This window comes from Capra hircus, chromosome 28 (assembly GCF_001704415.2).
Source record: "Capra hircus breed San Clemente chromosome 28, ASM170441v1, whole genome shotgun sequence".
In the NCBI taxonomy this organism is placed as follows: domain Eukaryota; kingdom Metazoa; phylum Chordata; class Mammalia; order Artiodactyla; family Bovidae; genus Capra; species Capra hircus.
The window spans coordinates 1,397,541-1,423,221 of record NC_030835.1 but is presented as its reverse complement, the minus strand read 5'-3'; the positions used below and the strand labels follow the sequence as shown (position 1 = coordinate 1,423,221).

General features: G+C 50.5%; 1 protein-coding gene across 1 annotated transcript in view; it reads right to left on the bottom strand.

The window, feature by feature from the left end:
* ALOX5 (arachidonate 5-lipoxygenase) overlaps nucleotides 1–25,681 on the bottom strand; it is a 47,270-nt gene that overhangs the window by 7,513 nt on the left and 14,076 nt on the right. Inside the window, exons 4-7 of the mRNA XM_018042356.1 lie at nucleotides 15,563–15,685; nucleotides 8,923–9,029; nucleotides 6,810–6,982; nucleotides 2,608–2,754 (exon numbers count right to left, since the gene is read on the bottom strand). Of these exons, the coding sequence (XP_017897845.1) occupies nucleotides 2,608–2,754; nucleotides 6,810–6,982; nucleotides 8,923–9,029; nucleotides 15,563–15,685 (550 nt within the window). The remainder of the gene's footprint in view (nucleotides 1–2,607; nucleotides 2,755–6,809; nucleotides 6,983–8,922; nucleotides 9,030–15,562; nucleotides 15,686–25,681) is intronic.

The window sequence follows — 25,681 nt, the reverse complement described above, 5'->3', positions numbered from 1 at the left end:
TTTTAATTGACAAATAACTGCTTTACAGAATTTTTCTGTTTTCTGTCAAACCTCAGCACGAATCGGCCAGAGGTATACATATATCCCCTCCCTTTTGAAGCTCCCTCCCATTTCCCTCCCCATCCCAACCCTCTAGGTTGATACAGAGCCCCTGTTTGAGTTCCCTGAGCCACACAGCAAATTCCCATTGGCTATCTATTTTACATATGGTAATGTAAGTTTCCATGTTACTCTCTCCATACACCTCACCCTCTCCTCCCCTCTCCCCACATACATAAGTCTATTCTCTATGTCCGTTTCTCCATTGCTGCCCTGCAAATAAATTCTTCAGAACCATTTACCTAGATTTCGTATATGTGTGTTAGAATACGGTATTTATCTTTCTCTGACTCACTTCACTCTGTATAATAGGTTCTAGGTTCATCCACCTCATCAGAACTGACTCAAATGCCTTCCTTTTTATGGCTGAGTAATATTCCATTGCATATATGGACCACAGCTTCTTTATCCATTTGTAGATGAACATCTAGGCTGCTTCCATGTTCTAGCTATTCTAAATAGTGCTGCAATGAACAACGGGATACATGTGTCTTTTTCAATTTTGGTTTCCTCTGGGTATATATCTAGGAGTGGGATTGCTGGGTCATGAAACTCCAGTACTTTGGCCACCTCATGCAAAGAGCTGACTCATTGGAAAAGACTCTGATGCTGGGAGGGATTGGGGGCAGGAGGAGAAGGGGATGACCGAGGATGAGATGGCTGGATGGCATCACTGACTCAATGGACGTGAGTCTGAGTGAACTCCGGGAGCTGGTGATGGACAGGGAGGCCTGGCGTGCTGCGATTAATGGGGTCGCAGAGTTGGACGCGGCTGAACGACTGAACTGAACTGAACTGAACTGATGGTGGTTTTATTCCCAGCTTTTTAAAGAATCTCCATACCATCTCCATCGTGGCTGTATCAATTTACATCCCCACCGACAGTGCCAGAGCGTTCCTTTTTCTCTACATCTTCTCCAGCATTTATTGTTTGTAGACTTTTTGATGAGGGCCATTCTGACCAGTGTGAGGTGATATCTCATTGTAGTTTTGATTTGTATTTCTCTAATAATGAGCGATGTTGAGCATCTTTTCATGTATTTGTTAACCATATTTTTGTCCTCTTTGAAGTAATGTCTGTTTAGGTCTTTTGCCCAATTTTTGATTGGGCTGTTTGTTTTTCTGGCATTGAGTTGTATGAGCTGCTTGTATATTTTGGAAATTAATCCTTTGTCAGTTGTTTCATTTGCTATTATTTTCTCCCGTTCTGAGGGTTGTCTTTTCACCTTGCTTACAGTTTCCTTTGCTGTGAAAAAGCTTTTAAGTTTAATCAGGTCCCACTTGTTTCCTTTTGTTTTTATTTCCATTTCTCTAGGAGGTGGGTCATAGAGGATCTTGCTTTGGTTTATGTCATCGAGTGTTCTGCCTATGGTTTCCTCTAAGAGGTTTATAGTTTCTGGTCTTACATTTACGTCTTTAATCCATTTTGAGTTTGTCTTTTTGTGTGGTGTTAGGAAATGTTCTAATTCCATTCTTTTACATGTAGCTGTCCAGTTTTCCCAGCACCATTCACTGAAGAGGCTGTCTGTGCCCCATAGTATAGTCTTGCCTCCTTTGTCAAAAATAAGGCACCCATAGGTGCGTGGGTTTATTTCTGGGCTTTCTATCTTGTTCCATTGGTCTATGTTTCTGCTTTTGTGCCAGTACCATACTGTCTTGATGACTGTAGCTTTGTAGTATAACCTGAAGTCAGGAAGCTTGATTGCTCCAGCTCCATTCTTCTTTCTCAAGACTGCTTTGACTATTCGGGGTCTTTTGTGTTTCCATATGAACTGTGAAATTTCTTGTTCTAGTTCTGTGACAAATGCCATTGGTGATTTGATAGGGATCGAGTTAAACCTGTAATTGCACCTGGTAGTATAGTCATTTCCACAACACTGACTCTTCCTACCCAGGAATGTAGAATGTCTCTCCACCTGTTCATGTCATCTTTGATTTCTTTCATCGGTGTCTTATAATCTTCTGTGCATGGTTCTTTTGTCTCCTTCGATAAGTTTGTTCCTAGGTCTGTAATTCTTTTTGTTGCAGTGGTGAGCGGGACCGCTTCCTTAACTGCGCTTTCTGACTTTTAATTGCTAGTATAGAGAGGCGCAGGTGATCTCTGTGTATTGGTTTTGTCTCCTGCAACCTCGCTGGATTCACTGACCATCCCTAGCGGCTTTCTGACACTGTCTTCAGGGTTTTCTATGTCCTACTGGTGTTTTGGTTCGGGGCTGGTCAGAATGCTGGGGCGGCCGGGCAGGTCCTCCCCAGAGCCAGGAAGTGCTCTAGGGTATCCTGTGGACTGGAGCCCTTTCTGCCCACTACGGTCAGCCCTCCCCAGACTGGCAGGAAGCCCTGTGTTCTTGCCTGCCCTGTCCACCTGGCAGAGCCTTAAGCAGGAGGTTCCAGGCAGGACTGCTGCCTTTCCCTCCTGGAGGTCTGTTGGATCCACCCAGGAAATGCTCCCTGAGCCCTGGCTGCTGAGGATGGAGCCGCCCAGGATGAGAGCCGGGCCGGGCCGCCTACCTGGATGGCAATGGGGACAATCTTGTTGGCCAGATTCTTGTACAGCAAGCAGATGGGCGCGGCCAGGAACTGCAGAGTGCAGGGGTCTGTTTTGTTGGCATCGATGCCATCCAACAGTTTAAAGTCCACGATGAAGATGTTCCCTTGCTGCAGGAGGTAAGAGGAAATACATCCCAGTCAGGTTCAGTCTGAGACGGGCCCAGGAGTCGGGCCCAGTGGGAGGGGTAGGAGGTCCAGTCGATACAGTGGAGTTCAGAGCTTAGTCTTGGAGTCCTGGGACTCCAAGGCTGACTGACAGAAGTTTCCATCGGCTATGGTGGGGCTCAGCAAGGTGAAGAAATGCCAGGGGCTCCTAACACACTTGCTGTGCCTGCAGTCTGCCTGACCCTCCTGAAAGATGTTGAAAGACCACCCACAGTGACAGTTACGAAAGAAGACAGAGTTTAGACGAAATAAATGAGAGAAAAATGCCAAGATTGACGCTGCAGGATTCCACTTACAAGAGTTCAGAGCTGGGCAAACTCAAGTGTCAGAGTCAGGACAAAGGTTGCCCCTGGGAGGAGAGCTGGAAAGGTGGCAGGAGGGGGGTCCTGAGGCTCAAAAGTGGGTGTCCGCCGTGCCAGGAGGGGGTCGTCAGGGCTGGTGGACCCTGAGGTTTCAAGGGAGGGTCTTCAGGGGTAAGGAGGTCTACAAGGGTGGGGGTGGGGTCTGCAGGGGTGGTGTGTGTTCTGTGTCCTGGTGTGAGCTTCTGGCATGGCACGGTAACTTGGTGCTACCAAGCCATCATTGAGCTTGCGGCCACTCTTGATTCCTGTGGATATCACACTTTAAAACAAAAATGCATGTGGGGAAGGTAGCAAGTTGCCCATCCCAGGTTACACTTGAGTCCCCTGAGTGTGTTAGTCACTCAGCCGTGTCCGACTCTGTGACCCCGTGGACTGCAGCCCTCCAGGCTCCTCTGTCCATGGAATTCTCCAGGCAAGAATACTGGAGTAGGTAGCCATTCCCTTCTCCAGGGGATTTTCCTGATCCAGGGATCAAACCTGGGGTTTCCTTCATTGCAGATTCTTTACCATCTGGGCCACCAAGACGGAGCCTCACCTGAGCGTCGCGAGGGCTATTTTTGCAGGGCCAGGGCCTGCTCGGGCCAGAGCTGGAAGAGTCTGGGTGGAGGACACGTGGTGCTTCTTCTAAAGCCTCTTGTGTTTTATGCTAGAAATGGAGGCAGGGGCTGCCATCTGGATGGGAAGGCCGTCAAGGTGTATGCGGTAGAGACCTGTCAACAGGCGCTAAGTCAGCTGCATGTCCCTAAGTCTGCCAGCAGAGGGCGCCGGGTGAACACAGCTCAGAGGCTTCAGGCCCGCCAGCCGTAGGATCCTGCGGCTGTCTGACACCAGCGACGAGCTCTGAGCATCCGCCTGAGTGGCACTCGGGGCAGGAAGGGGCCAGGGAGGGGGAAAGAGGTAATGGTGCCCTTGGCCAGTCAGGGCAGATGGAAGTGGGGACAGGCTGCCTCCAGCAGAGTATGTGATGGTCCCTCAGGACACCTTGGCTGGAAATTGGGGACACCCAGGCCTGGTGGGGTCATGGGCCTGGTTGGGCTTCTGAGATGGGCTGGACAAATGGACTTCCAGAGCAGAGTGGCCGTCGGTGACCACTGTGCGGAAGAAATGTCTGCCAGTCAACTCTTCAGCAGACCAAATTATTTAACTTGATGAATGACAGGCTAAAGGGAAACCCTGGGAACCAGGAGGGCTGGGATAAGGCAATGGCACCCCACTGCAGTACTCTTGCCTGGAGAATCCCATGGATGGAGGAGCCTGGTGGGCTGCAGTCCATGGGGTCGCTGAGTGTTGGACACAACTGAGCGACTTCACTTTGACTTTTCACTTTCCTGCATTGGAGAAGGAAATGGCAACCCACTCCAGTGTTCTTGCCTGGAGAGTCCCAGGGATGGGGGCGCCTGGTGGCTCCCGTCTCTGGGGTCGCGCAGAGTCGGGCACGACTGAGCGACTCAGCAGCAGCAGCAGCAGCATGGGGCATTTCTCTCATTCCAGGCCACCTCCTCTCTCTGGGCTGTGATTTCATCCTTCTGGAAAGTGAGGAGTCAGCTGTCTCTCTCAGTTCTGATATTACAGGTTCTGTAGAAGATTCGGGTGGTCTTGCTTGTCTGGTGTTCCTGTCCTCTCCTTTTGGTCAGCATTCTCCATTCTCCTGGCTGTAGCGACTGGCTCAGGGAATTGTCTCACAACTCAAACTGGACCCATGACATTTGCTGAAAGTGTTGGGAAATAGGGACTTTTTTCTGGGGTTCAGCAGTGTTTGCTAAAACGATGGAAGGTAAGTCGGAAGCTCTTAGCGGTCATATTTACCTCCACCTAAGGACACCCTCAGGAAAAAAATTTTCAACAGCAGCAGAAAATTGATAACTGGAGAAATGATGCTGATGGGTTATCTGAATCTTAGACCCGGCTAGTTCAGTCTGCTTCATGCTATTTCCCCAGCCAAGGCATTTCTTAGATTAAATTGGTTTTAACTTGAATCCACAGAATCCTAATATAAAGTATAAGAACTAAAACTCTTAAAGAGTTGTGACAATGACTCAGAAATAACAATAGGGGTAGAATTTACCTATTCATATCGGAAAAAAATAATTGCATAGGTAGAGAAGAAAAAAACGACTTTGGAGTTTTAGTTGGCCACAAATCTATGATCTCTGTAGCTCATAAGATGCTGCCAAAGAGAGGGAGCAGAAAAGATTGTGGGGATCGAGAACTACATCTTAGGGGAGGGAGCCGGGTACGCGTGAGAGACGGGGGATGGAGCCGTGTATGCGCAAGAGACGGGGATGGAGCCACGTATGTTTAAGAGACGGGGATGGAGCCGCGTATGCGTGAGAGACAGGTGGTGCATGTCTAAGGACCCAGTCAATGGTGGCTATTGGATTACTGCTTCACCCTTGAAACCACAGCTGAGCACCAAGACCAGTACTCACAGCAAAGGTGGCCGCTATGGGGGCAAGGAGTCCTGAGTGGCAGCTGACCCCCTTCTGGGGCGCTGAGTGTTTGGCTGGCTCTCAGCCCCTTCCAGTTCTAGGATTCTCTGACCCTCAGGGTTCAGTGCTTCTCTGACTTGAAGCTTGAAATCAGTATCACTGAAGCAGTGTTACCAGGTCCAGCAACTAGGTCTAGAGAGAAGCGCTGCTGTGTGTGCCTATCTGCGGGGAGGCATGTGCTGTCACCTGGCCATGTGACTAGGCAGGAGCCCTGCCTGGGGACCTTACCTGGGCAGGCGGCCCTCTGGAGTCAGGTGGGCAGGGTGTGAGGGCTAGGAGGTCTATCTTCAAATGGCACCAACCACCCCTCTCTTGCCGGGCTTCTAAGGTGAGCCGAGCAAGCAACATGGGGTGCCTAGAAGCAGCAGAAAGCCCCCAGGCGCCTGAGGGGCGGCTGGCAGGAGGCCTGCTCGTCCTGGCTCTAGTGGGAAGGGGCCAGCTGACGAGAGACGAAGGGCCATTCCCAGAGCCTCACGCTGCCGGCATGGAGGTGGCTGACACCAAGTCCCACCAGAGGGGAGGTTTGAACCCTTTCTGTCTCAAAACTGGATGAGTCTTGGAAGTGCAGAGAGATGATCAGGCAGATGAGGGCCAGGAAGAGGGGTGGGAAGGGGGCGAGGACAGGAGCAGACCAACATGTCTAATTGAAAACGCAGAGGCCCAGCAGGTTTCTCCTGTTGCTTTGGTTTGGTTTTGTCCTGATGTAAGATTAGCTTTTTCTCCAGTTTCTTTACCTTTGCAGTGTGGGTAACAATTGATGGTTCTGCGTGTAAAGCATCTCTCACAACACTTGACCCATAACAGGCCCTTTGTTAGAGGAAGCTCTTTTAATTACGATATTGATACTGAAAACATTGAGCTTATGCTCTCAGACCTGAGCATCATGGAGAAACGTTACTCTCAATTCGCTCACCTATGTTGGACAAGACTATTTTCATAAATGCTCAGGAAAAGGAAGAGGCCACTTCACCGGAGGCAGCCAATCTGACCACCAACCAGAGCCTGGAGATAGTGGCCTGGAGGCCAGCAAGCATGGGCCAGCAGGAAGTGGTTTCTGCCTGACTGAGTGTGACCCGGCCATCCGAGCTGCTCTGGCCCGGGCCACTGTCCCCAGCCGACCAGGTCCTACCTCGAGACCAGGTCCTACCTCGACCTCCTGCTCCAGGGTGAGCTGCCGCTCCAGGCTGCACTCCACCATCTCTGTGGTCAGCGGCAGATTGTCTGGCAGCTTCAGACAGCGCTGGATCATCACAGGGTTGCAGCCGTTCAGGAACTGGTAGCCAAACATGAGGTCTTCCTGCCAGTGATTCATGACCCGCTCTGCGGGGAGAACCGCAGCTCAGCCTGAGCCAGGCTGAGGTCGTCCTGACGCGGACCGAGGGCCAGGGTCCCTGCTGGTGCTCTTGCAGGCGTTCACTGGACAGCCCACCATGCCAAACTGCCTGACCACTCAGGCCAGGGCGCCACCCCATCCTCCCGGAGCTAGCCTTTAGTGGCTCAGAAGCAACCAAAATAGACAAATGGGACTGTATCTAACTAAAAAGCTTCTGCACAGCAAAGGAAACCACAGAGTGAAAAGTCAACCTACAGAACAGGAGAAAATGTTTGCAAACCATGTATCCGAAGGGGGCTACTCTTCAAATATATAAGGAATTCCTATGGCTCAATAACCCGATTAAAAAGGGGGCAAGGGATGTGAACAGACATTTCTCTGAAAAAGGCAGAGATAGCCAGCAGGCATATGACAAAATGCTCAACATCACTAATCATCAGCAAAATTCAAATCAAAACCGCCATGACATCACTAATCATCAGCAAAATTCAAATCAAAACCGCCACGAGACACCAGCTCACGCCTGCCAGGACACTATTATTATTTTTGTTTAAAGGCAAGTATTGGTGAGGCTGCGGAGAAGCTGGACCCGTTGTGCATAGTTGGCGGGAAGGCAGGATGCACAGCTTTCATGAAGAACAGAGTGGAGCTTCCTCAAAGAGTTCAAAATAGAACGACCACGTGATCCGGCAATCCCAGTTCTGGGTATTCATCCCAAAGAACTGAAATCAGGATCTTGAAGAGAGATCTGCATCCCCGTGTTCACTGCAGCACAATCCGTAACAGCCAATATGTGGAAACCATGTAAACGCTCCTCTACCGAGGGATGAAGAAAACGTGGTGTATGCATTGAACGGAATACCGTTCAGCCTTGAAAAAGAAGCATCCGTGCAGTGTGTCACAGCACAGATGAGCCTGGAGGACACTGCGCTCAGTGGGAAAAGCACCACCGAAGGACAGATACCACATGAGTCTACTTACAGGAAAAGTCGAAACTAGTCACACTCTTAGAATCAAAGAGCAGCATAGGGACTCCCCTGGCAGTCCAGTGGTTAAAACTTGGCCTTCCAGTGTGGGGGGTGAGTTCAACCCCTGGTTGGGGAGCTAAGATTCCCATATGCCTTATGGCCAAATGACCAAAACATAAAACAGAAACAATATTTCAAAATATTCAATAAAGACTTTTTAAATGGTCCACATCAAAAAAAAAAATCTTGAAAACGTCTATACAAAAAGCAACATAGCATGGTGGTGGTCAGGAGGGAGTGGGGGCGTTAGTAATCCACAAGCATGAAGTTTCAGTCAAGCAAGATGAATAGGTTCTAGAGGCCTGCTGTGCAACACTGTACCTACAGAAAGAAAAAGAACCCAGGTCCTGCGCCCAGGAAGGGGGGGGGCCCGGGACGCAGGGGAAGGAGGGGAGCAGGGGGACCGCCTGGGGAGGGGTCGGTGAGGGCAGCGGTTCCCTGTGCTTGCTTCCTTACTGTCTCCTAGCTTTTCCGTTGCTCCGTGGTCCAACCCATGCCATCCCCGGCAGGTATACGACGCTCCTGCCCTACCAAACACATCCTAGTCCAAAGGAGCCCATTGTTGCTTTCATGTAAATGCTTAAAAACCACTCTAACTCCTGCCTTTTTTTTTTTTTTGGTTAAGAAGCATACAAAATGATTGATTTATGTAAAGAAAAAATTCTGATATTTTCAACACTTTTGATGGTGGAATGAGGTTGAGGATGTTCAGCCTTGAACATCCAAGGAGTAGAAACCTCTGGCCAGGGCAGTGGTCCCCAGCAGAGGGCGCTGTGTGGGTGCAGGCGGTGCCAGCCTCGGGGACAGGGAAGGCCCGGACTGGAGCAGGGGGGTCAGCCCTTTCCCATGCCCAGGTTAGGCTCGCCCAGCACCACGAGAGTGCCCCAAAACACACTCACCGGAAATAGTGTTGCTGATCCTGACAAAGATTTTCTCAAAGTCGGCGAAGTCGTTCCAGGACGACTGGAACATGTGCATGAAGCGGTTGATGAACAGGTTCTCCATCCTGCAGAGCGAGACACGCGGCGGCTGCATACGGCCTGGCCCGCCTCCCCGCACACGTCCTCTCCCCTGCACACGCCCCGGCCCGCCTCCCTGCACACGCCCTGGCCCGCCTCCCCGCACACGGCCTGGCCCGCCTCCCTGCACACGCTCTCTCCCCTGCACACGGCCTGGCCCGCCTCCCCGCACACGTCCTCTCCCCTGCACACGCCCCGGCCCGCCTCCCTGCACACGCCCTGGCCCGCCTCCCCGCACACGGCCTGGCCCGCCTCCCTGCACACGCCCTGCCTCGCCTCCCTGCACACGCCCTGGCCCGCCTCCCTGCACACGGCCTGGCCCACCTCCCTGCACACGCTCTGCCTGGCCTCCCCTGCACACGCCCTCTCCCCTGCACACGCCCTCTCCCCTGCACACGGCCTGGCCCGCCTCCCTGCACACGCCCTGGCCCGCCTCCCTGCACACGCTCTCTCCCCTGTACACACCCTGGCCCACCTCCCTCACCCCGCCACCCGCACACGCCCTGGCCTCGCCTCCCCCTGCCAGTCCCTTTGCACCCGGGTCTCATGCGGCCTCTAGGGGCCTTGAACCTGGGGCAGCTCCGAGGGGGCAGCTCATTGGCCTTGTGGAGAGCGGGAGGAGAGTGGCACCCACGCCCACGGGCTTCCTCCGCACTCCCTTGAGAAAGAGCCCAGTGGCCTGCCCTCAACAACAGCCTACAGCGCTCATGCCGCATTCAGTCAGCAGACTCGCTGCTTCCCCCGGTTAAGGCAAGCTTGCAGGGACAGAGCACCGCTGTTCCCGCTGCAGCTGCTCTCCTGGGTCTCCTGGATTTGGGAGGATGAGCAGTTCAGTGGAGTTTAGCCATCCTTTACTGTCTGCCTAACTCTGGCTCTTTGCCTGGTGCTGAGGAGGACACAGCTTCCAAATATTCATTACACAGTAAAGCAAAGCAACCCAGGGTAGGAACTTACTAAATTCAAAAGGCAGGCTGCAGGCAACAAGGTGAGAGATCTGAGAGGCCTGAGCAACCCGGGGGGCTTCCTGGAGGAGGCAGGAGTGGGATGGGTCTGGGAAAGCTGGAGAAGGCAGGAAGGGGTATCCCAGGCTTTCCTACGTAACCTAGGCAAGGTGCAGGACGGAGCTGTGGGAACTCTGGCCAGCACTCATGGTGGCGGCCTCTGGCACTCACAGCTGAGAATGACGAGCCCCCCCCTGCTTCTTCCTGCCGCCCAGCCTTCCAGGGTCCAGGCCTCCCCACCGGCTCTGTCTCTTTTATCCTGACTTGGTGGTGTCGGCATGCATGGTCTCCCATTTGGGATGCCGTGTGCCCCTCTTTCTCCTCCTCCTGAGCATATGGGACGAATGTACCTGGAGGGCTTTGCCTAGCGAACCCCACTTCCCCTCTGATCTCGTGAAGCTTCCCTTTCCCCACAGGCCTGCGATGCTACTTCCACGCCGCTGATGGCAGCTTCAGTGCAAACACACTCGCATGAAAACCTGCCTGCTGCCCGTGCGCCAGGTGGGTCTGCACTGCTCCGCTGGGGCTGGGCTCTGGGCAACAGTGGGCTCAGGGTGCGGTCATGGCTCGGTCAGGCATAGTCAGGGCCTGGGGTGGGGGACCTTGGCGGTGCTCCCCCAGTGGGCTGCTTGTCCTGCCCACCCATCTTCCCCAAGGGCGCCTCCCCCAGAAAGCAGCCCTTACGGAGAGGCCCCAGCGCCCTCCTTGCATTTACTCCTGGGGCAGGGGGCTGGCGGGAACTGAGAATGTCCGCGAAGGTCTGGGAATCCTGGAGCCTCCTCGCGCCTTCAAAGGACTGAGGTTTGGGTGTTTTGTCCGGAGTGAACCTGGCTGACGGGCACAGAGGGCTCTGAACAGCATCGTGGTGGGGGGCGGGTGGGGGAGGGGACACCTGTGAGCATGCAGGAGGGCAGCAAGTCTCAGCGACCAAAGATGGGGACTCAGCAGACAATCAGCAGACCCTGGGGCCCCTCCCAGCTCTGCTGGTCCCAGGAAAGGCACTTGATGCAGAAAAGGACGCCCCTTCCTGAAGACTCCTGTCCAGGTCCTGCTGCGGTTTAGCAAATGCTGCTCTTGTTGGTCCTGGACACCTGGAGGCCTGGGAGCCCACTCTGGTTGAGGGCAGGTCCTGGGGCCACAGGGCCAATGACCTCAGCAAGTTAGAGGAATCAGCTGCCTACAGATGGCTGATACACTGTGAGGCCTGGAATGTGCTGGAGCACAGCCTGGGCTGTGGTGGCTGCACAGAGTAGGTGCTCAGCGCCTCAGAAGAACCCTGGTGTCATTCTGTCTATTATCACCAGCAATTTGATCCCAGCCCTTCATGGGGGAGGGGGAGCTTTTACTCACGTACTTGCTGTACTCACATGCTTGTTGCAGCCTCACCACCGCCAGGCAGGCCTCCAGGAATGCCCCCAGCTAAGCTTCTACCAGCCATGTCCCTCCTTCCTCACCCAGCCCCCAGCCCTCCTCCTCCAACCTCCTTTGTTAGCTGAGCTTCCTGGAACAGGAATCCTTGTCAAGGTGGAGGACCAAACCTCTAATGGTCTCTGGTGTCTGGGTGTGGAGAGGCCTTCCCAGGCCTGTACAATCCTCCCTGCCTGGAGGATGGCCCAGCACCACACATTGCCCTGGAAAGAGGTCTCGGACCCCAGGGCACCTTGTGGGGGATTGGGAGTGTGTCACAGCCCCACGTGGGTCCCGGGTCTCCCTAGCTGGTCTCTTTGACCTTAAAACAAAAGGCTGGCACCAAACACAGGGTGGGGTGTGGTAGGACTACCCCGAGGAAGCCAGAGACCCAGGAAGAAGAGGAGTTAGGAGGAAAATCATTTGCAAGTCATCTAGAGGCAAAATATTGCCATATACTCACAGACAACTGGATATTAGGGACTTTAAAGATGTGTTATACACAAAATAGAACCCATGGCCAGAGAGGGCACCTGGCTCGTCTGAGGTCACACAGCCAGGTGACAGCAAGGACAGCTAATGGCACAGCCAGGTAAAAACAGAACCAGATGTAGACACAGCCAGGTGGGAGCTCACGTGGAGACGCTTGCTGGCCCGGGCTGGGCGCAGCTGCGGGCCCTGCGCTGACAGAGGCGGGAGCTCCTCCTTCCTCCGCCCCCTCCACCCCTTTCCTTCTTTGAACAGCTTCTCCACTTCGCGTTTCATGGTTTTCTCTTTGGGGTGGGGGCCAAGCTTACTGAACAGGGCCAGCCCCGTTCCAGGCAGTGCAGGTGGCTCCGAGGGAACTTGCCAGTTACCCAGGAGCGGCGTGGAAACCGGGCTGTCCAAAGGCGGAGGTCCAAGAGGGAGGGGCCCTGAGGGTCTCCTCCCTGGATCTATTTTCCATAGTAAACGCCGGCCGAGGTTAGCTAAGGGCAGAGTGGCGCCTCTATGGAGGGAGCTGTGGGCAGGCAGGCCAGGGCCCAGGTCAGGTCAGATCGGGGACCGTCAGGGCAGTAGGGCTGCCACCTGCAGGGTGGACACCTTTTCCCCTTCTGACCACAGAGGGGATGGACCAGAGGGTCTTGGAGCCCCAGCTCCACTGCTGGGGTCTGGACACAAGAATCCTGAGTGGGGCTGGAGTCCACGTGCAAGCTCAGGCCAAGGCCAAAGAGGACAGTTGAGATGGATGCAGGTCGCCACAGCCTGGCTGAAGACCCCAGCCCCATCTCTCCCCAGAAGCGTGGTCTCAGGCAAATCCTTAACCTTCTGTGCCCAGTGTCCTCATCCATGAAGTGGGTGTGATGATTGTCCCTGCCTCACAGGGCTGACATGATACACAGAAAGCACTGGTGTGTAAATGAGTCCAGCAAATATTAGTGACTAGCACCCTGGCCATCACTTCCTGTTAATAGTAAAGCCTGTAGTCTTCAGCTACGGTGTTCTGGGGGGACCGGTGGATAAGCGCACAATCCAGGCTACGGCACAGCGCTCGCCCCTCCTTCCCGCCCTCTCCCTCCTGGGGTCCTGCTGTCTAATTCGCTCATCCCTTTCTTCCTTCACACTCAGTTCGCCAAGGAATCTGTAGGTACTGGTTCCTCTTTGCTTCCTCGCCCCTGCTGTCCCCGAGTGCTCTCCTCCAGGGCACTGGGCGTCACATCCTAGTCACTGTATCCACAGCGTCAGCTCTAAACTCCCCTCACCTCCCCAAAGCATCTGACAAAGCAGCTTCTCTTTCCTTGACACTAAAACACTGACCCCCAGGGACCTCGCCCCTGGTGAGGGTGCTTCAAACCCTCAGTCCTGCAGCCTCATCCCAGTAAAGGCTGAGACCCTTGCCCCATTCCCTGCAGTGGCAGCCCCAGCCCCACTGCCCCACACAGGCCCCCAGCTCCAGTCCTCACGGATCATGGAGCTGTCGCTGCCCTGAATGCCAGCCCTCTCCTCCTCCAGTCAGCCTGGTGAGCTCCTACACAGCCTTCAAGACCCGGGTCGGGCTTCCCTCCGCCAGTCAGCCTGGTGAGCTCCTACACAGCCTTCAAGACCCGGGTCGGGCTTCCCTCCTCCAGTCAGCCTGGTGAGCTCCTACACAGCCTTCAAGACCCGGGTCGGGCTTCCCTCTCAGAAAGCTCTTGCCTGACATAGCCTTCAAGACCCGGGTCGGGCTTCCCTCCTCCAGTCAGCCTGGTGAGCTCCTACACAGCCTTCAGGGCCCAGGTCGGGCTTCCCTCTCAGAAAGCTCTTGCCTGATGCTGCCTCCTCAGAGCTCCCTCCCTGCCTCCCACCTCCCCAGTGCGCCTTTCCTAAGGAATACCCATCGGACGCCATCACGATGAGCCGCCCGCAGCTCTGTCTCCACTACAGTGTGAGCTTCTTGGACTGCTTTTGATTTGCCTCAGGCCCCCACTCCCAGGAGCTCAATAAACATCTGTCAAAGGCTGAGCCGCAGATGGCCTGCTCTGGGCCAGCTTCCGCGGGGGTGGAGGGAGCCCAGAGGAGCCGGCAAACGGGCAGTGACAGGGCCCTGGGTGGCGTCTCCTTCCCTGCGCTCAGGAAGGAGGAGGAGGCCCCCCAGTCACCCAGACGGAGCTACTAGAGGCCACACCCTACCGTGTGCTGGACCTCCCCACAGCGGCAGTGCCTGCGTGACTTCATTTCAGTCTCACAACAATTCTGGCCGTTAGGCAGCATCGGCCTTACTTCATAGTCAGAGAACTTTTAAGTCAGGAAACTTAAAAACCTCTCCCAAGATGGCGCAGCTAGAATCTGAAATGGCCACTGCTTTCCAGGCTCTAGATAAGGCGACCTCTTGCTTGTAAAGGGTATTAGAGATGAGATAACATGTGTTATAATTTTAATAGATTAATAGCTTTCCCCCCAGGGTCGCCATGAAGGCTAAAGCAGACAATTCTATGGAGAAAGCACCCACAGCTACAGCCTGGCACTGACTAGGGGCGTGGCAGGCGGCAGGCCCTTATTACTTTCTTCCTCCGAGAGACGCAGCCTCAGGAAGACAGATAAACTGGATCTCTGGGTCTCTCTGATATGAGGGGTTCCCTGCAGAGTTTGCTTGTCAGGCTGTGTGTGTGTCTGTGCAGGGTTTTTCTCAAGTGTGCCCAGGAGCAAGACCTGGGGGTGTGGCCTCCCACCCTTTCTTTACAGAAGTACAGAAGTTCGACCAAATACGGTGACTTCTTGAGGGGAGAAGCTCTGCAGCTAAGCAAACGTCGCCACAGAGGCTGACCAAATGAGCACTTCTCAACCTGTCTGCCTCCTGGTTATGCCCAGCCAAGGCGAGGGCCCACCTGGGGACACTCTCTCCCTGGCGGTAGGCAGTGGCCGGCACCAGGAGGTGCTGAAGCGCCTCGGGGCAGTCCAAGGCTTGGTCAGGGAGCACGTCCGTGGATTTAGGGTTTTCCAGATCAGCATGACTGGGAGAGTTCCCTAAAGCGCCAGTGTACTGATTCAAAGGCCTCTTCACTAGCCCCGGGGTGGGCCTGGGGCTCCATGTTGGTAACAAGCACCCGAGGAGTCTCTGAAAACCGTCAGTAATTCAGCTGCCAAGAAGGAGCACATAAGTCAGATCTCTGCCATTTATCAGCAGGAGCTATCGGGCAAGTATCTGACTTCCTTCTTCTGCAGATTCCTCAACTGCAGAATGAGGTTAAGAACTGTGCCCTCCTCATGGGGCTGCAGTGAAAGACGAACAGAGATGTGCGTGAGCCATCTGGCATGCTGGCCTTTATTGCTGCAGGACTCTGCCAGTCAGGGGACAGCTTACGCCTTGTCTACCCTGGAACTGGTCCACGGAGAGACGAGACACTCCGGGTAAAGCCCTCACTCTGGGCTGCAAACAGCTCTGTTTGGCATTTAGAGTCCTGTGTGCTGTCGCTTCGTTTGCATACAGGCTCCCCTGGGGTTGTGCGTTCAGGATCCATGCTATGACCAGGAGGTAATCTAGTGATTTGGGAGGAGCTGCTCAGCAGAGCTGCCCCCTCAGCCCAAGACCCCCATGAGGGGAGGAACGGGAGTCCTGCCTCCGGCCCCAGCTGCTCAAGTTCTCGCACGCTTACGCTTTGGAGTAGTTCAGAACAAAGTCCACTCCTTTCTCGCTGTCGAATTGGATATCTCGGGGTAAGTCCTTGTGGCATTTGGCATCGATACTCAGTGGGAAGCCAGGGTTCCACTCCATCCATCTGAGTGTGAAAGGGGAGGAGAAAAAAACAGGATTCAGTGTCTGGCCTCTGGACCGGCCCCTCAGGCTGAAGGCTGCCTATCAGGTGACCACGTTGTGGCTGAGCGTGTGCCCGGTGAGGTATTGGGATGCCTCCCAGGGTCAGGTGGCCCCCCACCCTGCTGAGTGCTGAGCCTCCCAGTGGGAGGCCTAAGGTCTCCTAAACCTGAGGCTGGGCTTCCAGCAGAGGACTGGATGGTAGGTGCATACAGAGAGCATCAGAAGACCTCATTTTTTTGAGGTGACATTCAAGGGCGATGCCCCCAGTGAGTGCCTTGCTGCTCACTGGAGTTGGAAGTGGTGTAGGCTGTCCCCACATCTGACCTGGACATCCAGTGTCTCACCAGCTTGGTCAACACCCTTGTATCATGTGTGGCGGTCAGGGGAAAGGGGACAGTGGTCATGCCTTCACACACGGGGCACAGGAGCAGGCTGGTTGGCAAGGACCTCCAGGCACAGACAGCTGCCAATAGCGGGTTCAGACATTGCTACAGTCAAAAGAGCTCCCCTCAAACACAGGCCATGTACTCTACCTCACCAAAGTTTTTAGAGTCTGTTATCCTTGAAATTTATCCTGCAGCACTGGGTATTTAAATTTTTTTTTTTTTTTTTTTTTGCCATGTCTTATGGTTTGCGGGGTCCTAGTTCCCCAACCAGGGATCAAACCCCACCCCTTGCAGTGGAAGCTCAGAGTCTTAATCACTGGACTGCCAGAGAACTCTCTAAGTCTTTTAAAAATGTTCTTTTTGCTTACTACAGAAGCAAACCAAACCAAAACTCTGTCAACTTCTTTAGGGCAGGGAGAACGACCTTATATTTGCTTTAAAACCAAAATTTACATTCTGGGATTTCAGCTTTTCCATTTGTATTCCTAATTATCTTTTCTTTTTAATCCCTCTTGTGAGAGGGAAGTAAAACATTGAGTTTCAGGTCATTAAAGGTCTTGCGGCCCTTTACTATCCTCTTGCACTTTTACCGTCACAAAATTCCCAGTGTTTTCTGAGGTGTCCTGCACGGGTGCAGGAGGGCCGAGAGGAGCTGCTCCACATTCCAGGTCAGGAGGGGCGACCTCGTCCAAGGTGAGGAGCAGTGGCTGTGCTTTGCTGGAGCAGCCTTGAAGAGATACCCCACGTCCAAGGTAAGAGAAACCCAAGTAAGATGGTAGGTGTTGCAAGAGGGCATCAGAGGGCAGACACACTGAAACCATAATCACAGAAAACTAGCCAATCTGATCACACAAACCACAGCCTTGTCTAACTCAATGTAACTGAACCATTCCGTGTGGGGCCCCCAAGACGGGCGGGTCTGGTGGAGAGGTCTGACAGAGCGTGGTCCACTGGAGAAGGGAACAGCAAACCACTTCAGTATTCTTGCCTTGAGAATCCCATGATTAGTATGAAAAGACAAAATGATAGGATACTGAAAGAGGAACTCCCCAGGTCAGTAGGTGCCCAATATGCTGCTGGAGATCAGCGGAGAAATAAATCCAGAAAGAACTGAGGGATGACGCCAAAGCAAAAACAATACCCAGCTGTGGATGTGACTGGTGATAGAAGCAAGGCCTGATGCTGTAAAGAGCAATATTGCATAGGAACCTGGAATGTTAGGTCCATGAATCAAGGCAAATTGGAAGTGGTCAAACAGGAGATGGTAAGAGTGAACATTGACATTCTAGGAATCAGTTCAATTCAGTTCAGTTCAGTCACTCAGTCGTGTCCAACTCTTTACGACCCCATGAATCGCAGCACGCCAGGCCTCCCTGTCCATCACCATCTCCCAGAGTTCACTCAGACTCACGTCCATAGAGTCCGTGATGCCATCCAGCCATCTCATCCTCTGTCGTCCCCTTCTCCTCCTGCCCCCAATCCCTCCCAGCATCAGTCTTTTCCAGTGAGTCCACTCTTTGCATGAGGTGGCCAAAGTACTGGAGCTTCAGCTTTAGCATCATTCCTTCCAAAGAAATCCCAGGGCTGCTCTCCTTCAGCATGGACTGGTTGGATCTCCTTGCAGTCCAAGGGACTCTCAAGAGTCTTCTCCAACACCACAGTTCAAAAGCATCAATTCTTCGGCGCTCAGCCTTCTTCACAGTCCAACTCTCACATCCATACATGACCACAGGAAAAACCATAGCCTTGGCTAGACGGACCTTAGTCGGGAAAGAAATGTCTCTGCTTTTAAAATGGACTGGAATGGGTGAATTTAACTCAGATGACCATTATATCTACTACTATGGGCAGGAATCCCTTAGAAGAAATAGAGTAGCCATCATGGTCAACAAAAAAGAGTCCAAAGTGCAGTACTCGTATACAATCTCAAAAACAACAGAATGGTCCAAGGCAAATCATTCAATATCATGGTGATCCAAGCCTATGCCCCAACAAGTAACACTGAAGAAGCTGAAGTTGAATGGTTCTATGAAGACCTACAAGACCTTTTAGAATTAACACCCCCAAAAAGATGTCCTTTTCATTATAGGGGACTGGAATGCAAAAGTAGAAAGTCAGGAAATACCTGGAGTAACAGGCAAATTTGGTCTTGGAATACAGAATGAAGCAGGGCAGGGGCTAATAGAGTTTTGCCAAGAAAATGCACTGGTCATAGCAAAAACAAGAGAAGACTCTACACATGGACATCACCAGATGGTCAACACCAAAATCAGATTGATTATATTCTTTGCAGCCAAAGATGGAGAAGCTCTATACAGTCAGCAAAAACAAGACCAGGAGCTGACTGTGGCTCAGATCATGAACGCCTTATTGCCAAATTCAGACTTAAATTGAAGAAAGTGGGGAAAACCACTAGACCATTCAGGTATGACCTAAATCAAACCCGTTATGATTATACAGTGGAAGTGAGAAATAGATTTAAGGGACTAGATCTGATAGATAGAGTGCCTGATGAACTATGGACAGAGGTTCATGACATTGTACAGGAGACAGGGATCAAGACCATCCCCATGGAAAAGAAATGCAAAAAAGCAAAATGGCTGTCTGGAGAGGCCTTACAAATAGCTGTGAAAAGAAGAGAAGTGAAAAGCAAAGGAGACAAGGAAAGATATAAGCATCTGAATACAGAGTTCCAAAGAATAGCAAGGAGGGATAAGAAAGCCTTCCTCAACCATCAGTGCAAAGAAATAGAGGAAAAGAACAGAATGGGAAAGACTAGAGATCTCTTCAAGAAAATTAGAGATACCAAGGGAACATTTCATGCAAAGATGGGCTCAATAAAGGACAGAAATGGTATGGATCTAACAGAAGCAGAAGGTATTACAAGAATACACGGAAGAACTGTACAAAAAAGATCTTCAGGACCCAGAAAATCACAACGGTGTGATCACTCACCTAGAGCCAGACATCCTGGAATGTGAAGTCAAGTGGGCCTTAGAAAGCATCACTACAAACAAAGCAAGTGGAGGTGATGGAATTCCAGTGGAGCTATTTCAAATCCTGAAAGATGATGCTGTGAAAGTGCTGCACTCAATATGCCAGCAAGTTTGGAAAACTCAGCAGTGGCCACAGGACTGAAAAAGGTCAGTTTTCATTCCAATCCCAAAGAAAGGCAATGCCAAAGAATGCTCAAACTACCGCACAACTGCACTGACATGCTAGTAAAGTAATGCTCAAAATTCTCCAAGCCAGGCCTCAGCAATCAATCTGGTTTTAGAAAAGGCAGAGGAACCAGAGATCAAACTGCCAACATCCAAAAGCAAGAAAGTTCAAAATTGCCAACATCCAAACACAAGAAAAAGAAAGAGAGTTCCAGAAAAAACATCTATTTCTGCTTTATTAACTATGCCAAAGCCTTTGACTATGTGGATCAGAATAAACTGTGGAAAATTCTGAGAGAGATGGGAATACCAGACCACCTGACCTGCGTCTTGAGAAACCTATATGCAGGCCAGGAAGCAACAGTTAGAACTGGACATGGAACAACAGACAGGTTCCAAATAGGAAAAGGAGTACGTCAAGGCTGTATATTGTCACTCTGCTTATTTAACTTATATGCAGAGAATGTCATGAGAAACGCTGGGCTGGAAGAAGCACAAGCTGGAATCAAGATTGCCGGGAGAAATATCAATCACCTCAGATATGCAGATGACACCACCCTTATGGCAGAAAGTGAAGAGGAACTAAAGAGCCTCTTAATGAAAGTGAAAGAGGAAAGTGGAAAAGTTGGCTTAAAGCTCAACATTCAGAAAACAAAGATCATGGCATCTGGTCCCATCACTTCATGGCAAATAGATGGGGAAACAGTGGAAACTGTCAGACTTTATTTATTGGGCTCCAAAATCACTGCAGATGGTGACTGCAGCCATGAAATTAAGGGATGCTTACTCCTTGGAAGAAAAGTTATGACCAACCTAGATAGCATATGCAAAAGCAGAGACATTACTTTGCCGACTAGGATCCATCTAGTCAAGGCTATGGTTTTTCCTGTGGTCATGTATGGATGTGAGAATTGGACTGTGAAGAAGGCTGAGTGCCGAAGAATTGATGCTTCTGAACTGTGGTGTTGGAGAAGATTCTTGAGAGTTCCTTAGACTGCAAGGAAATCCAACCAGTCCATCCTGAAGGAGATCAGCCCTGGGATTTCTTTGGAAGGAATGATGCTGAAGCTGAAACTCAGTACTTTGGCCGCCTCATGCGAAGAGTGGACTCATTGGAAAAGACTCTGATGCTGGGAGGGACTGGGGGCAGGAGGAGAAGGGGACGACCAAGGATGAGATGGCTGGATGGCATCACGGACTCGATGGACGTGAGTCTGAGTGAACTCCGGGAGTTGGTGATGGACAGGGAGGCCTGGCGTGCTGCGATTCATGGGGTCGCAAAGAGTCGGACACGATTGAGTGACTGAACTGAACTGTTTGTCCAGCAAGCCTCTCATTCTTATCATTAGAGGTGAACAGGAATTGGATATGAGCACTCTTATAATCACTAGGGTGCATTTTGAAAAGTGTTTTCTGTTGCATAGAACCCTACATTTCCTGCTATTGATTTACTTACAATGTTCTATTCTCCTCGACGTTAAGAAAGCCTTCTACTTTTGCTGTTTGTATTAACACCAATGCTGGGACATTAACCAGACTAAAAATGCAGGTGAATGCACAAATATCAACCAATTTATTGATTTTTTTCCTTTGTTTTAAAAAACGTTTCAAGGCATCTCCAATATATGTCTAAAACAAAGACAGTCGTCTGGTAGCCCCGCTGGTATTAACTATCAATTGTGGGTGCATGCATGCTCAATCGCTCAGTCACATCTGACTCTGCAATTCCGTGGACTGTAGCCCGCCAGGCTCTTCTGTCCATGAGGTTTTTCAGGCAATAATACAGGAGTGGGTTGCTGTTTCCTCCTCCAGGGGATCTTCCCGACCCAGGGATTGAACCGCCATATCCTGTGTCTCCTGCATTGGCAAGCAAGTTCTTTATCACTGTGCCACCAATTACTGTTGGTCAAATCAGTTTAAACATTACTTACCATTTTCTCTTAGCCACTGGCAGTCCAGGGGCTCTAATCAACTGTAAGAGCTTAGTGGAGCTGGACTTTTCTCAGTATGCAAGCCCTTAGCCAATGAGGGGAGATGTGCCAGGGAATGGAGTCCCATTTTTTTTAAGTGCAGAGTTTACCTGGAGCACCTTTCCTCAGGAACCCCCTGACTTCCACTGACCCCAGCCTCCGAAATGCTCCCACCTTGGGCGGCCGTGAGACCACAGCCTGTCAGTGCATGGAGACAGTTTACAACTGGCACCTGAACCAAACGCTTATGTTCCTTCCACTCAAGGACCGGTGCCTGAGAGCCCTGACAGGCCGACCTGTGCAAGGCCCAAAGACCGTCACAGCCATAGGAAAGCAGGCAGAGGGAAACCACACGCCACCGGGAAGACCGGGCTGAACAAGCAAGCGGAAGGACAAAGCAGAAAAGACATTTAATTTCTGAAAAAGGAGAGAGAGCTAGAGAGGTCTTAAGCTCAGTTCAGTCGCTCAGTCGTGTCCGACTCTTTGCAACCCCATGAATCGCAGCACGCCAGGCCTCCCTGTCCATCACCAACTCCCGGAGTTCACTCAGACTCACGTCCATCGAGTCCGTGATGCCATCCAGCCATCTCATCCTCTGTCGTCCCCTTCTCCTCCTGCCCCCAGTCCCTCCCAGCATCAGAGTCTTTTCCAATTTCCACCTTGCATGAGGTGGCCAAAGTACTGGAGTTTCAGCTTCAGCATCATTCCTTCCAAAGAAATCCCAGGGCTGATCTCCTTCAGGATGGACTGGTTGGATCTCCTTGCAGTCCAAGGAACTCTCAAGAATCTTCTCCAACACCACAGTTCAAAAGCATCAATTCTTCAGCACTCAGCCTTCTTCACAGTCCAACCCTCACATCCATACATGACCACTGGAAAAACCATAGCCTTGACTAGACGGACCTTAGTCAGCAAAGTAATGTCTCTGCTTTTGAATATGCTATCTAGGCTGGTCATAACTTTTCTTCCAAGGAGTAAGGGTCTCTTAATTTCATGGCTGCAGTCACAATCTGCAGTGATTTTGGAGCCCGAAAAAATAAAGTCTGACACTGTTTCCACTGTTTCCCCATCTATTTCCTATGAAGTGATGGGACCGGATGCCATGATCTTCGTTTTCTGAATGTTGAGCTTTAAGCCAACTTTTTCGCTCTCCTCTTTCACTTCCATCAAGAGGCTTTTTAGCTCCTCTTCACTTTCTGCCATAAGGGTGGTGTCATCTGCATATCTGAGGTGATTGATATTTCTCCCGGCAATCTTGATTCCAGCTTGTGCTTCTTCCAGCCCAGCGTTTCTCATGATGTACTGTGCATAGAAGTTAAATAAGCAGGGTGACAATATACAGCCTTGACATACTCCTTTTCCTATTTGAAACCAGTCTGTTGTTCCATGTCCAGTTCTAACTGTTGCTTCCTGGCCTGCATATAGTTTTCTCAAGAGGCAGGTCAGGTGGTCTGGTATTCCCATCTCTCTCAGAATTTTCCACAGTTTATTCTGATCCACACAGTCAAAGGCTTTGGCATAGTCAATAAAGCAGAAATAGATATTTTTCTGGAACTCTCTTGCTTTTTCCATGATCCAGCGGATGTTGGTAATTTGATCTCTGGTTCCTCTGCCTTTTCTAAAACCAGGTTGAACTTAAGGAGATGTAATTAGAATCTAAAAAGACTTTCTGCAACCATAAAACATGATTTCTGAACTGAAAGATGGGAAGAGAATACTAGTCACTGTGAGATCTGATCGGTCTCCTGGAAGACAGCATCTATTCAGCATCTAACTGTCGAGCACCTGTTCTGTGACAGGAACTGCCTTGTGCCAAATGGGAGAGACTGTAACAGCGACATACACAGAAGTGGAACCCATGGGAGACACCGCGGGAGACACGGAAGCCGGGTGCAGAGGCTTCGATATGCGGAGAGCCCGCGCTCCAAAGGACAGAGAGCAGCATCTGGAGGGGTTAAAATCAAAGAAATCCGAGAAAGACGTCCTTAAGCTGAAGAGACCTCAATTTTCTGAGTAAATCCTATACAGAAAAAATAACAAAGGAAAAAAAGACATTCCTAGATATACTCTGAGTATACTGTAAATGCCAAATAGGAGAAAGGTGGAGGGAGGAGGGGAGCTGCTCCTACAAACTCACATGCTTCCGGAAGAGGAAACTAACGAACCATCATTAGGCTTCCCATTGGCCACAGTGCCAACAGGGAGGCAGTGTCAGCTGTTTAACGGACACTGTTTAGATCGTCATTTAAGCCTCTTACATCAAGTCAAGGAATTCGTGAGGGCAGGAGGAATACTTTCGTGAGGCGGGGTTGTGCGGAAAGCAGGGACTGCAACATTATACTACCCGCGTTTTCATCCATTAACTGGAAGTGAGCGTGTGCGCGCTCAGTTGCTTCAAGTGTCCAGCTTGTTGTGACCCCGTGGATTGTAGCCCGTCGGGTTTCTCCGTCCATGGGATTCTCCAGGCAAGAATACTGGAGTGGGTTGCCATGCCCTCCTCCAGGGGATCTTCCTGACTCAGGGATCTAACCTGCGTCTCCTGCCCCTCCTGCATTGCAAGAGGATTCTTTGCTGCTGAGCCACCAGGGAAGTCCCATACTAATTGAACAAGTTCAGCTAAACAGACATGATGTTAAAATGAAGCATGAAGTTACTGTTTATCAGAAAACAGTAGCAAATCTATTGAACAAATAAATAAGCAAAGAGTGTTTATCAAAAACAACATTGAACAAATAAGAACACGAAAGGCATTTTCTAAAAAATTAAGACTTAGAAAGGATGTTCATCCTTGCTACTGTTACTTTGTTCGGGCAATAAGAAAAAAATTATCACTGATGTAAATAATGTAAGCTAAGAGACAAAAGTGTCATCATTTTTATAACATGATCAAATAACTGGGCAATTAAAAAGACTCACTTAAAAATAATTAGAACCAATGAAATAGTTTAGCAAGGTGTCAATACAAAGTAAATAGTGGAAAATGAGTAATTCATCTTTATCCCAGCAATATTCATTTAAAATGGAAAAAACATCCCACTTAGAATGGTAACAGCTACAGTTTCTGTTGGTATAAAGTGACTGGAAAGGTGAAAGCACTTCATGAATAAAACTAGAAATTCTACTGAAGGACATCAGATAGATCTAAGTGGGTGGGAAGATGGAACATTATTAAAATGCCAGTACGGGACACATTTATTTGTAATTCAAAGCAATTCTCATCATGAAAAACTAAAAAGAACAGTGAGATAACAAAACAACCATTCACATTTATTAGAAAGTTCTGATCACCAAAAGATGGTGCTGGGCCATGGGGTAGAGAAACAGACCCAAGAGAGTACGTGAATATAACACGAAACTAGCTGATACTTGCCCAGTGTTCTCTGTGTGTCGAGTGCTAGTCTGTGTGTTTCCACAGTGGAACCTATTTAATTCAGAACCCTGCGAGGTGGTATTATTATTTCTCCCACTTTACAGATGGGGCAGTCGAGGCACAAAGAGGCTGAACAGCTTTCTCGGTGGCAGTCACTGGGGCTGAGCCCAGGCATTGACTGCAGAGCCTCACACGTGGTCGCCCCATCAGCTCCGTGTGCCATGGGTGCCATCCCAAAGCAGCAGGAAGAAACTCATTACTTAATAAATGATGCCAGAAACATTTGACTCCGATTTCACATCATGTATAAAAATACGTAGCAGGTGAAATAAAAGCCTAAAGTTAAGAACAAAATTATAAAAATATTAGACAAAAATATGAGTACTTAGGTAACACTGGGATGGGGAGGGCCTTCCTAAGCAAAGCAGGAAACCCAAAAGTTACAAACAAAAAGAATGCATATATTAAGAAAATAAAGAGCTGAAATCTGTGGCAAGAGCAACAGAAAATAAGAGACATACACTCTACGTATAACAAAGGGACACTCTCCCAATGTGTGAAGAGCCCCTTTAGATTAACAATAAACGCTTAGAAACATAGAGGGCTTAAACAGGCAGTCTGAGCAAGAAGCAAAGCAGAGGCGAAACTCACCAGTGGCCAGAGGCATGCAGATTAAGACAGCAGTGGGCTCTTGCTTCAGGGTAAGAGCCATTCGTTTTGTTAAGAATTTGAATAATTGCACGTCATCAGGCATCAGTGAAGGTAAAGGCAACAGTATGTTTTCATATACCGCTGGTGAGATTGAAAGCTGCTGTGAAATTTTGGGAAGAGAATTTTGTCATTATTTCTTAAAGTGAAAATGATGATCTGACCCAGCTATGTGAGCTCTGGAAGTTAATCTGACAGTAATTCAAGCACCAGTACATCAAGACGTCTGTACGAGGTTGCTTCTTGCAGCACTGGTTTTAATACAAAATATAATCCAATATACAAATGGGAAGCAAACCAATGTCCATCAATAGGAGAACGGTTGAATAAACTCTGCTACCTCACATAAAGCAAGGAACAGTG